Below are 12,847 nucleotides of genomic sequence, written 5' to 3' on the forward strand. Positions count from 1 at the left end.
AGATCCTTAGCCCACTGAGCAAGGCCAGGGATTGAACCCGTGTCCTTATGGATGCTAGTTGGGTTTGCTAACCGCTGAGCCATGACAGGAACTCTTGTTTTGTTTTTTGTTGTTGTTGTTGTTGTTGTTGTTGCTATTTCTTGGGCCGCTCCCGCGGCATATGGAGGTTCCCAAGCTAGGGGTTGAATCGGAGCTGTAGCCACCGGCCTACGCCAGAGCCACAGCAATGCGGGATCCGAGCCGCCTCTGCAACCTACACCACAGCTCACGGCAACGCCGGATCGTTAACCCACTGAGCAAGGGCAGGGACCGAACCCGCAACCTCATGGTTCCTAGTCGGATTCGTTAACCACTGCGCCACGACGGGAACTCCCCTTGTTTTTTTTTTTTTTATTTTTGACTCTATTTCTGTTTTTATCTTCTATTCTCCTTCTGCTTTCTCTGGTTTTAATTTAGCATTTTATGTTTCCATTTTTCTCTCTCCTTTCTTCGTATGTCAGTTGTGCTTCCTTATTTTTATTTATTTTCTTATTTATTTTTTTTGGCTGCACCTGTGGCATGTGCTAGTTCCCAAGCCAGGGATGGAACCCGAGCCACAGTAGCAGTCCGAGCCACAGCAGTGACAATGCCGAGTCCTTAACCACTAGACCACCAGGGAACTCCCCAAGTCCACTTTCACATAACACTGCATTGCTTCATGTGTAGTGTAAGTACCTTATAACAAAGTATTTCTATTTCCTCCCTCCCTTTTTTGATAAATTGCTGCCATCCATTTCATTTATCCAGAAGCTAATCAGAATATATTGTTGCTGTTAATTGTTTTGAACATTACTATCTGTTAGATCAGTTAAGAATAAGAAAAATGAAAGCTTTTATTTTACCTTCATTTATTCCTTACCTAATGCTCTTTCTTTATGTGGATCTGTTTCTGACCTATGTCACTTTCCTTCTCTCAGAAGAACTTCTTTTAACACTTTTTTCAAGGCAGATCTACTGGTGACAAACGTCTTCAAACTTTGTCTGAGATAGTCTTTATAATTGTGCAAGATACAGATTTTTAGGTTGGTGATTTTTTCCTTCAATACTTTAAATTTAATCTCCCTCCATTCTCTTCTTACTTGTGTGGCTTCTGAAGAAAAGTTCGATATAATTTTTTCTCCTTGCTACTCAATATGTCAGGTGGTTTTCCCTCTGACTTCTTTCAAGACTTTGATTTTCTGCAGCTTCATTATGGGTATGCCCAGGCGTAGATTTTTCAGCATTTATTCTGTTTAGTGTCCTCTAAGCTTCCCAGATTTGTAGTTTGGTATCATTAATATTCAGGAATTTTCAGGCACTATTGCTTCAAGTATTTCTTCTGTTTCTTTCTCTCTTTCTTTTCCCATTATGCATGTTACAACTTTTGTAATTATCCCACAATTCTGGGATATTCTATTCTGTTTATTTCAGTGTTTTTAAAAATTTGCTATTCAATTTGGAGAGTTTGTATTGATATATCTTCAAACTTGCTGATTTTCAGCCATGTCCAGCCTACTAATGAGCCCATCAGAGGCACTCTTCATTTCCATCACACTGCTTTTGATCACTAGAAATTCTTGGTCCTTTCTTAGAATTTCCATCTCTGGTTACATTAGCCATCGATTCTTATGTATTGTCTACCTTTTCCATTAGTGCCCTTAGCATATTGATCATAGTTATTTTAAAGTCTCAGTCAGATAATTCCAACATCATATCTTAGTCTGGTTCTGATGCTTGCTCTGTCTCTTCAAACTGGATTTTTTTTTCCTTTTAATACGCTTTGTCATTTGTCATTGTTGTTGAATATGGGACAAGTAGTGTTTGGTAAAAGGACCCTGAACTGGTTCCCACAGAGGTTCCTGCTCCTGGGTTTCTGCTAAGCTGTGACTCTCTGTGTCTGCCCACCTGCAGCGGTTCACCCTGTGATCTCAGTTCTCTGCTGGATATAAGGAAAGTGACCGATTTTCAGTTTGTTCAGCTTTTCTCTTGTGTGAATGAGAGTTATGACCCCAAAGCTCCTTACACACCAGACTGGAAGCTGGAAGTTTGATTGCATTCTTCCTGGGCTCTTCCTCTCCCTGTCCTTCCTTCCCAGCCTCCCTCCCTCGTTCTTTTCTTCTGTCTTTCCTCCTATGTAGAGCTCTCCCGCTTTTCACTGGGCAGGACTTCTCCAAAGTGGCCACGGGGCAAGTAACTGCACAGTATTTCCCCAGTTGGGTTTCTTTGTTGTTTTTTTTTTGGGGGGGGATGGCATCTATGAGTTCAGATGTGCCCTCTGTGGGTCCTTGACCTTGAGTCCTGGTGTTCCAGTCTGCTGAATTCACAGAGGCCTTCTCTCCCCAAGTTTGGTGAACTTTATTTCTTTGGGACATGTCAAGGTGGACATGCTAGGGACAGGTGACAAAGGCTGTCGAAAGATTCCTGGGACCTCCTGCTGCTGTTGAAGGTGGTGTCCTCTAGTGTCCAGCTGCTGCTTCTGTCAGCTGCAGCCCTCCGCATGATCTTGACCATGATGTGTGAACAGAGGCGACATGCTGATTCTGTGTCTGGTGTGACAATGACAGGCCACAATGGCAGGTGATGCAGCCATCCAAAGGAGACCTCCTAATACCTTCCCAGAGACTGAAGAGTGGTGGTCCACGCAGAAATCTCCCTGTACCTTTCTTACAGCTGTTTTAAAGTGCAAAGGACACGTCTCCCCCCTGATTTGCATATAGAGATACTGAAAAGAGCAAAGGAGCAGGAGTCTGAGAGGAGGGGGCTTTGCTGGGGAGGCGGTCAGCATCGTGGGGGCAGGGCGGGTGCAGCCACTCAGTATCATGGGCCTGTGCCCAGCACGGTGCCTGCAGGTAGGAGGCGAGCAGAGAGCTTGTGCCAAACAAATGAGGGAATGCCCTGTTCAGCCGGCCGAGCTCCTCTCTACACCCAGCTTGGTTACCGGAGGGCAAGGCCAAGGTCTGTCATTTTGCCGAGGGCCATATTTGACCCTGGGAGTGCTCAGCTGGCATGGAGAGGGGCCAACCTGCAAGTGAGCCAAACCCACTGCTGGGCACTCGCATCTCCACCCACCCACACATGTCAGTTCTCACGTCGTGATGCTTGTGGCTTCATGGTTGGGTTTATCAAGGACTCAGGAATCCTGCGTCGCTTGAAATCCTTCTGCCTGAGCTTTGTTTCTGTAAAGACATGCAGGGGCTGGGCGTGAAAGGAGCGTATGGTGCGGTCCCAGTTCAGCGGAGGGGTCCCGATGTCACCAAGCACCTGCTCTGAGCAGGCTCCTTGCTTGGAGCTGCAGGACCACATGAATAAGATGTTTCAAAGGAGCTGAGACTCCAGCGGGGCCAGCAGATGAGGAGATGTGGCGACAGGGGGGATGGCAGGGGCCTTGCAAGGCATCCGTGGTGACATGTGGGACCACAGCAGGTTGACATGTTGTTACTATTACTGTTGTTGCTTTGACTATTTTCGGGGCAGGGGAGCGATATGGGCTGACTTTTGCTTCAGGAGGCTTCGTCCTGTGGCTGTAGGTGGGCGACTGGAGTGGGAAGGCCAGGGAGGCTGTTTTGAAGTCCACCAGGCTGCAGGTGGCAGGTGCAGGGAATGGGGAGGACACTAGAGGGAACCTGCAGGTGGCGCTGTGGGGCTGGCGCTGCCCGCGAGGTGGGCAGTATACTCAGTGGTGGGAGGAGGGTGTGGCCTGTGTGTCCCCCTGAGCTGGGCTTGGTCCACAAGCAACGCATCCTTTCTTTTCTTTCCCCCGGAAGAAGCACATTTGCCACCAGCTCGGTTCTCTGCTGTGGGGACAGAGTCCCAGGCCCCAGGCTTCCTTCACCCCCTCTGCCCTCCTTGTTCCCCTGAGCTCCACTCACTGCACGAGCCTGGCTGCCCGGCTCTGGGACGCAGAGCGCTGTGTCCACACCTTTGGAAAAGCTACACCCACAAGAGACCGGCGCTTGCCAGCCCCGTCCCCACGGAGAGATGCCCCGTGCTGAGCACCTGCTCTCTAGGAGCTTGGCAGCAGTGACCCAGCTCCACTGCACAGAGCAGGAGACAGAGGCCCGGGGAACTCAGGTCACTCACCGCAGAGCAGAGTGGCGGACCTGGATTCACACTCACGTCTGCCTGCCTCTTCTAACCTCAGGACCGTGGGCGGGCACTGTCTGCCTGTGGGCCTCCACTTCTCCGTCCGCAAGATGGGGCTGGGGTAGCACTGGCACCTGCATCCTAGTCACTGGGAGGCTTGGATGGGTGTGTCCTACGAAAGGCATGAGCGGTGTGCCCCCCTTCTCATGCCACCTCGCCTGGAGGAGAGGGAGGTGGGGACCGTGACTGGGGATGGGCAGTTGTCTTCGGCTCCCTAAAGGGTCTTCTGGGTGTCGGGGGAGTGTCTCGTTGGGGGGCTTCTGTGTGCTGGCAGGCGCTAACAGCAGAGGTTGTAAGGAGGCCCTTTGTGTTTGTTTCTGGCTTGAAATAGGAAGTGTTTTTTAAAGTCAAGGCTGCCCTGGGGAGCAGACGTCCTCATCGGGGCACTTCCTGTCACTCGAGCCCTTGTGAGAGAGGCTGGGAGGCCCTGGGTGGGGGCTGAGGAGGGGCTCCTGCAGGAGTGACAGAGGAGGTGACCTGCCTGCGGTCCTGGTCTCTGTGTGCATTGTCTGTTCGTCACACAGTGAAGAGCCCTGTTTCCGGGCCACTTCACGGGCTTCAAGGACTGTCACAGCCATTGTCCAGTTGGCCCTTAGCAATGTGCCAGTGAGGTCACTGTGGTGACCTGCCTAACGGGAGTCTGCAGGTAGCCGCCAGACTTCCCCTGCCTGGGCACAGTCCCTGCTCTGCCGCCCCGGGGCCAACCCAGGGCACAGCCCACTCCCCTTTCCTCCTCCGCTTACCCTCTTCCTTCCTGAACAACCCGCTTTTCAGCAAACCCTGCTGTGTGGTGTTTTAGTGCATAGCTGTGTCTCTGAGCCTCAGTTTTCTCATCTCTAAACTGGGAGAACGGCCTTTGCCCTGCCTGCCCCAGGGGCAAGGTGGGCCACAGCGGGCTGCTAGTAAACCAGGCCGGATGGGGCTCACCTGCAGGGATGACCTGGGCGGCCCCGAGCCCCTCCGACCCCCACTCCCTCCGTGGAAGTCTGAAAATGATGGTCCTACCAGCCCGCAGGCCCGCTGTGAAGCCGCCTGCTCGGGGCCTGCAATTCTGTGCTTCCCTTTATTGTTGATAAGAGGAATTCTGAAGCCCCGGGCCTTCCAGAGGCATTGGAGGAGGCCTCACTGGATGCCCAGGGACCCCTCCTTGGGAATTCTGATGTGCATCCTGGAGAGGCAGGTCTGCGCTTCTCAGAGATGCTCTCCCTGGATGTTTGGGGTTTCCTCATCCGTGTTGGCACGGCTGCGCGAGTGTGGGTGGTGTGTATGTGATGTGTGTGGCGTTTGTGTGTGGTGTTTGGTGAGTGTGGACTGGCGTGTGTGTCTCAGCTTGGGCTGCGGTAACAGAATTCAGAGCCTGCGTGGCTCAGGCAGCAGACATCTGTTTCTCACAGTCCCGGAGGCCAGAGGTCCAAGGTCAAGGTGCCCGGATGCTCAGGTTCTGATGAGATCCCCCTTCCTGGCTGCCTTCTAGCTGCGCGCTCACAAGCCTGAGACCAGGAAGGCTCTACTCCCACTCCCGCGGGCTGCACCCTCGTGACCTCATTGTCTTCCAAAGCCCACCTGCTAGTACCGCCACTTCCGACACTGGGCTTCGATGTGTGAATTTCAGAGAGACACAAACATTTGGTCCTCAGCAGTGTGCGTACTCACTTCTCTGTGGTATATGTGTGTGGTGTGTGTATTGTGTGTGTGATTCGGTCTGATGTGTGCACGTGCAGTATGAGTATGTGGTGTGTGTATGTGGCAGGTGTGTGTACGGCTCAGGTGTGGTATGTTTCTTTGTGTTAGGCATGTATTTCTGTATGATGTGTACATTTCGGTGTGTGTGTATATTTTGTGTGTGTGTGTGTGTGTGTGTGTGTGCCAGGTGTCGTGTGTTTCCCTGTGTTGGGTATTTCTGTATGATGTGTACATTTCGGTGTGTGTGTGTGTATTGTGTGCGTGTGTGTATGTGTGGGGTGTGGCGTGTTTCTCTGTGTCGGGTGTGTATTTCTGTGTGATGTGTACATTTCGGTGTGTGTGTATATTTTTTTTGTGTGTGTGTGTGTGTGCGCCAGGTGTCGTGTGTTTCCCTGTGTTGGGTATTTCTGTATGATGTGTACATTTCGGTGTGTGTGTGTGTATTGTGTGCGTGTGTGTATGTGTGGGGTGTGGCGTGTTTCTCTGTGTCGGGTGTGTATTTCTGTGTGATGTGTACATTTCGGTGTGTGTGTGGAACACAAATAGAACCCACCCTCCTCGTCACGAGAGACCCTCCAGTGTTTGTTGGGGTCAGCAGGATGCAGATCCTGCCACGGTCGAGTCCACAGCTGGGAGCCTTGATAGTAAGTGGCCTGAGTCCTGGCTTGGTGGGGGCAGTGGCCCTGTGTGCAGAGAGGGGCTCGGGGGTCTTGGCTCCTGGTGGTCCCTGGGATAAGAGGGTCCTGGGTGAGGCACCAGCCAGCTCAGGTGGGGGCGCCCGGCTGCAGGATGAATGTGACATCATCAGCCCTGCGAGGGAGCCACGGGAGCCGAGGGCCCCTCATTGAGCTGGGGGCTGGGCCCGTGGTGTCTGCGTGGGGTAGCCCCACAGACTCTGAAACTCCAGGTGAGCTCTGATCACTGCCTGGTGGGGTCAGGAGCGTGGAGAGCCCCCTCCCGGCTGGGCTGCCACTCCCTTTGTCACCCTGGGCTTCAGTTTCCCCATCTGTAAAACGAGTCTGTCCCCTGTGACCATCCCAGTCCTGCCAGCCTCTTAGTCCTGGATGGGGGCGGAGAGTCACCCTGGTGGGGCTTGGGCTGCAAGGACACCTCGACCTTGCCTGTGGGGCCAAAGGGGGCTGCTGGAGGATGCATGGCCCACGTCGAGTCCTGGGGACAGTTAGGAGGCGGCGGGAGGTAGCCCTGTGAGGCAGGGAGAGACGTGTACTGAGGACTGCAGGGGACAGCAGGTCTGGCCCACAGGGGCCACTGCTGGCTCAGGCTGGGCCATGGAGCAGGGCCATCAGGCAGGAATGGCAGGGAAGGCCAGCCCCCTGCCCCGGAGCCTGGATGGGGCAGCGTGCAGGCCAGGAGACAGGGAGGCCACGGTCAGGCAGGAAGGGGTGAGGGCTGGCCAGAGCCGCGGCAGGGGGGGACACTACTGAGGACTGGTGGAAGGGGACAGGCTTGGTGGCCAGACGCTGAGGGTCAGGAGCCCTGGGAACAGCGTGAGGACTGAGCTGCCACACAGAGAGCTGGGGACGGGGCCCAGGGAGCCATGTGCTCCCGGATGTGCCAGGGCCGGTGGCTGTTCTGTCATCACTTCTAAGATCTGCCAGCTCCTGGGGTCTGAGATGCGATGCAGAGGCCCTGGGACCCCGGCCGCGGGGTTGGCCCTGGTGCCAGCCCTGCTCCCACGCGAGTGTGCGGCCTGCCCCACCTTCTGGCTGGAACGTCCTGGGCCAGGAGAGCGGAGGTTGTCCAGGGCTGGGATGACGGACTGAGCCCTGGTCCCCATTCTGGGCGCTCGTCAAGCCCTGCACCCCTGAGCCCAGCAGATGTGCTAGGAGAACCTGATTTGGTTGCCTTGATGGCCTCTGCTGAACTTTCTCATTCTTTTAACTGCCACGGACCGTTCTGCGCAATACCGGTTAAGAAGAGTCTGGACAGCCAGCGCCTTGTTCATTTGCTGTAATTAGAGAACGAGGTGTCCTAAGAAAGTTAATTTTTAGGCCTCACGGGCTTTTTGTTTTCCGTATTAAAGGAAGTAGTATTTTACTCTTATTTTGGGGGGCGGGGTTGTGATAGAAAAAGCTTTGCTTTCTAGAAAAATCTTTGTTCTCTGGTCATGTTTCTGTCTGTATGTTTGCTTTTGGCAGAGCACCGTCTGCCACTCCTTTTGTCTCCCTTCTGCTCGGGGCTGGGGGAGCAGCCGGCTCCTCTTGCCAGCATTGTGCGTAGACCACGAGGTAGGAGGCCCTGAGCGAGGGCCAGGAGCTCCGCCTGCGGGCCGCGCGCTGGCTCGTTGCTGGCGGGAAGTGCAGCCCGGCCAGAGGCAGGGCTGGGCGCCCAGCCCCCCGTTATCGGGAGTCATTAAACAGGTGCTAAATGTGTCCCGGGAGCGGTTTCCCTTCAGGCCCAGCGGCTTCCTTTCCCGTGGCTGCCATAGGAACTCCCGCATCAGAGCGGCCACAAGAGAGACCCCTCTCTCCCCATCTGGGGGCCAGAAGTCCAAACCCAAGGTGTCCGTGGCCCTGCTGGCTCTGGAGGCCCCCAGGGAGGAGCCCCCTGCCCCTTCCGGCTCCAGGGGTCATCCGTGCTCATGGCACCCGGGGTTTCGGCTGCACCGCTCGGAGGGCCCCTCGCACCCTGCTTCCGCATGTCCTCGCCTCCCCGTGTCTCTTCCAAGGCGCGTGTCATTGAACTGAGGCTCACCCCCGTCCCAAATGATCACAGTGCGGGACCTTTAACTCCATTACATCCGCAAGGACCCTTTTCCCAAACAAGGGCACCGGCCCGGGTTCCCGGGAGGAGGAGGTGAACGTATCTCCTGCCGCCCGTTCATCTCAGCACCTAGTGAGGCCCCTGCGTGGCAGGTGCTGAGGTGGTGTCGAGAGCTGCAGGCTTGGCCTCAGCTCCTTGGAATGTGTTCATCCTGGAACAGTGCGTTTGAACGTGGGCCTGAGCACAGGGGGAGGCAGACAAAGATAGAAGCCAAGTCCTGTCCCCGAGGGGCGGACAGTCAGGGGAGCAGGGCAGCCGCCGGCCTGCAGTTCTGGCAGCTGAGTGGGGGGTGCCTGGACCAACATGGAGAGTATCTGGGGAGGCTTCCTGGAGGAGGCAAAATACGAATCGGCCATGAAGGCAGGTGAGAGAGGACGTTCTTCTTGCTGTGGCCTGCTGGGGAGTAGTATATTGGGTCTGGAGTGAGAGGTGGGTGAGAGTTTACAGGCTGGGCATCTTTGGAGGCGGGCTAGGCATCTTCAGAGGTGGGCTAGGTCTTTGAGGACTTCTAAGCAGGAGCATCTGTGACGTTCCCTCTCGAGGCCTCAGTTTTCTCAGCTGTGAAGTGGAGAATGTTTACGGAGCTTCTAGTGAGATGATGGCATGAACACACCTTTCCAGGGGCTGTGGTTGGGGTGGGGAATTGGGCCATCGCCAAGCACGGCCTCCTTTCTGGGTGTCTGGCCTATGCTGTTCCTGCCTGTCTCTGCCCTTTAGCCCTTCTGCATTTGGGGCTTCAAAAGCCTGACCAAAGGGGCCTCGAGTCCAGCTGGTCCAGGGGTTCCGATCGAAATGAGGAGTCAGACTGAACTCGGAGGCTTCTCCAGCCACTGCTCTCAGAGCGCCAGACACTCCTGGGTTTCCATGTCCGTCCCCGCTCCTGGCTGTGGCCGGGTTGCCATCCCAGCCTCACGGAGGAGTGATCTGGTCTGGCTCCCTACCTCCAGCCCGCCGTGCTGCCCCAGGCAGGTGCTTTTCCTCCCTGAGGCCCAGCGCCTCCTCTGTTATCCCTTCTCTTGCAAAAGCATCTTCTGTGGCCATTACAGGGGCTGCCGGGGAAGGGCCTTCAGGTTATACTCGGGCCAGTGAGAAGCCGCGACACTGTGATGCCCGCTGGTGCCAAATACCCTAGCTTCCAGCGGTACCCAGTCCCAGCCACCCTGACCGCAGAAATAACTGGAGGCTGGCACTGCTCCTCCTGATAGATTCAGCTTTGTTTTGTTGGGTGAGTGTCTTCACTGGGCCACGCACCTTGCTAAGCACTTCAGACTCCAGTCCCTACTCAGTCAGGGCCGAGGGTCCCATTAAACAGATGTAAAAACCGAGTCATGGCGCAGTGGCTAACGAATCCGACTAGGAACCATGAGGTTGCGGGTTCGATCCCTGGCCTTGCTCAGTGGATTAAGGATCCGGCATTGCCGCGAGCTGTGGTGTAGGTTGCAGACACGGCTCGGATCCCGCGTTGCTGTGGCTCTGGTGTAGGCCGGTGGCTACGGCTCCAATTGGACCCCTAGCCTGGGAACCTCCATATGCCGCAGGAGCGGCCCAAGAAATGGCAAAAAGACCAAAAACAAACAAACAAACAAAAAAAACCACCGAGTCTTAGAGAAGTTCCGTGACCTGCCCGGGACCACCCACCTGGGGGGGTGTGAGCTGAGATTCAACCCCAGTCCTGCCTCGTTCTGCAGATGGCCCTCTGCTGGGGTGACAAGGGCGTCCCGGGGAACAGTCAGCTGTGTCCCGAGGGGCGTGGCTTGTGGCCTTTCCCCTCGGGGAGCCTCTTTCCCTCACAGGCAGCCTGGAGGGGGTCAGGTGGAGCTGGAGCTGCTCCCCTTGTGTCTGGAGGGTCAGCTGCCCGCGAGGGTTTCATTCTTGTATCCTCAGCTAAATCTAGATGTTTTTCTGAAACTTGCTCACTCACCTGCCTTTAAGAAAAATAACATCATTTTTTCAGTAAAGCAGTCATGGAAATAGAAAATTCGCTTTACCTGGAAGAGCGTATAGAGGAAAAGGAGTGTCACCTGCGGTTGCGCCATTCACGCTGTCCCATCTGTGCCACCTCTGGGTCCGCAGGGTGCAGGGCCCGGCGCCCGGCAGGTGCTCAAAGCATAGTTGTGACCACATGAAAAAGATGAGCAAGCAGCGTTCAGAAAATTGAGGTCACAGATCATGTTTGTTCGTCGACTCTGGCTTTTCCACTTTTGATGACATATGCTTTCTCTGCGTGGAGTTCGCTGCCGCGGCGTGGACGTAATTGACTGAACCTGCCCGGTGTGGCTGAGCGTCTTGTTGCTGGGAAAACAGCCAAGTGTTTTTACAGAGACCACATCTCTGGTTGGTTCCTTAAAGTGCATTCCTATAAATGGGGCTGCTGGGCCACAGGATGGGATAAAAAAAGAGAAGACCCTGCTTTTTGGGCACCGTGTCCAAGGAGGGCTTCCTGCTCCCCGGGCTGCCAAGGCCGAGGCTGATTGCTGAGTGCTGCAGCAGCGCTGTAGAAGCAGGCAGGTCACAGGGGGGAGGAATGAATTATGAATTGTGCTCTGATAAGTCAAATCGGAGCAAATGGAGTTGATTCTTCTCTGAAGACAGTGAGTCTACCTTTCTGGAATGATCGGGAGTGATGAACCCTAGCTAATCCTTCATGGCATGTGGGGAAACAGCGCCCTCTCCTGTTCAAGAGTGTAACTGGCCCCCATCATTGCCTCCTGGAATTTTAGGTTGGACAGCCATCCGGGCCCCAAGGCTAGCAGGTCACGCTGGACGTGAGTCCATGGCCATCGCTCGTGTACAGCTCGCTGGACATGCTGGCACTGAGGAGACCCGCCCTGCTCCCTGTCCCACACTTCCCCTGGCTCCCGACTCCCACCCCAGCAAGCAGCCCCTGCCGAGTACGCTGACCCCCGGTTACTGTCTGATGGCCACTTTCCTGTCCTCATCTTCATCTCTGAGGAGCTGCCCCTGTTAACTGCCTCCTTATTCTAGAAGCACTTTCTTCTGTCAGCTTCCCCGGTTCTCCTTTTCCTCCTTCCATCTAGAGGCTTCTCGTTTAGTTTTCCTTCTCGTCTGTGGTGTCTCCTCCCTGACCTCCAGAGGTTGGTGTTTCTCCTCCCTGCAGTGCTCTCGTTCTCCTCCCGCTCTGCAGTCTCTCCCAAGGCCGTTAATCCCGGCACCACTTACTAGCTGTGTGCCTCGATTGCCCCATCTCTAAGATGGGCCTAATAACTGTACCCACTCTTCAGGTGCTGGGAGGCTTGTACGCCCCCAGCTCTCATCACAGGACTCAGCACGTGCCTCGGAACTGTCTCCTGTTGTCACTCATTCATTCTTTCTCTCACGTGCTCGGCAAGCGCTGACGGGGTGCCTCCTGTGTGCCGGGCTCCGTTCTAGGCACAAACGGTACAGCAAGAACTGAACAGACACAGGCCCTGCTTGCTTGAAACTCACATCCCGGTGTAGGGGAAACAGACAAGAAATAAGTACATTTGTCATGTGGGAAACGGTGAGGGGGCACCAGAGTTGGGCTTACAGAACCGTGCAGCCTGGGAGCTGGGAGCTGGGAGCTGGGTTCAGTCCTGCTCACTAACTCCAGCTGTGGGCCTCGACCAGCTCAATACTGTTTTCCCTTTGGGCTGTTGTGACCGCCGCCTTGCCAGTGCTCCTCCTCTGCATGCCGCGGTTTGCTCGTCTGTGACACTGGGCACCAGTGCCTGCCTCATATAGTTGTGCTGGTTAACCCGAGGTGACAGAGGTGTGGCCTCCAGGATGCAGTGTTCCTTGCTGTCACTTGGGATTAGTTTTATTGGCTTTGGCTTTGCAAAAGCCCGAGGACTGGGAGGACAGCCCTACCAGACAGAAGGTCCTCGGGGGGTGCGTGCTGGAGGGGCTGTTAGCTTATCAGGCTGGGCAGGGACTGTGGAGCTCTAGGCTTGGCAGTCACTTCCTTCCGGGGCCTCTGCTGCTCCCCCAGGCTGTCTTGGATGCTTTTGCTGGGCCCAGAGCTAGCAGTTCTGGGTGACAAGTGCTGGGCTAGTCCCGAGGGCGGGAAGGAGGAGGAAACGTTAACTTTCAGGGAGTCTAAAAGCCTGGTTTCCAGAGCTGGGTCCTTAGACCCTGCTCTAGAGTCATATGGTGTGCAAAGGGACTGCCAGGTTCCCTGCCCCCTCCCAGACCCTGGAGCTTTGTGCTCTGTGCTCCCCCAGGGTCCTGCCTTTGAAAC

The 12,847-nt window shown here is 55.1% G+C and overlaps 2 protein-coding genes across 3 annotated transcripts in view; one reads left to right on the plus strand and one right to left on the minus strand.

Annotated features, from left to right (window-relative positions):
* Window positions 1-10,664, minus strand: part of LOC125138144 (uncharacterized) — a 130,278-nt gene extending 119,614 nt beyond the window's left edge. Inside the window, exons 1-2 of the mRNA XM_047799405.1 lie at window positions 10,617-10,664; window positions 6,927-7,047 (exon numbers count right to left, since the gene is read on the minus strand). Coding sequence (XP_047655361.1) covers window positions 6,927-7,047; window positions 10,617-10,664 — 169 coding nt within the window. The remainder of the gene's footprint in view (window positions 1-6,926; window positions 7,048-10,616) is intronic.
* Window positions 1-12,847, plus strand: part of JAKMIP1 (janus kinase and microtubule interacting protein 1) — a 141,793-nt gene that overhangs the window by 61,657 nt on the left and 67,289 nt on the right. The window lies entirely within an intron of this gene.

This window comes from Phacochoerus africanus, chromosome 10, assembly GCF_016906955.1.
Source record: "Phacochoerus africanus isolate WHEZ1 chromosome 10, ROS_Pafr_v1, whole genome shotgun sequence".
Lineage (NCBI taxonomy): Eukaryota > Metazoa > Chordata > Mammalia > Artiodactyla > Suidae > Phacochoerus > Phacochoerus africanus.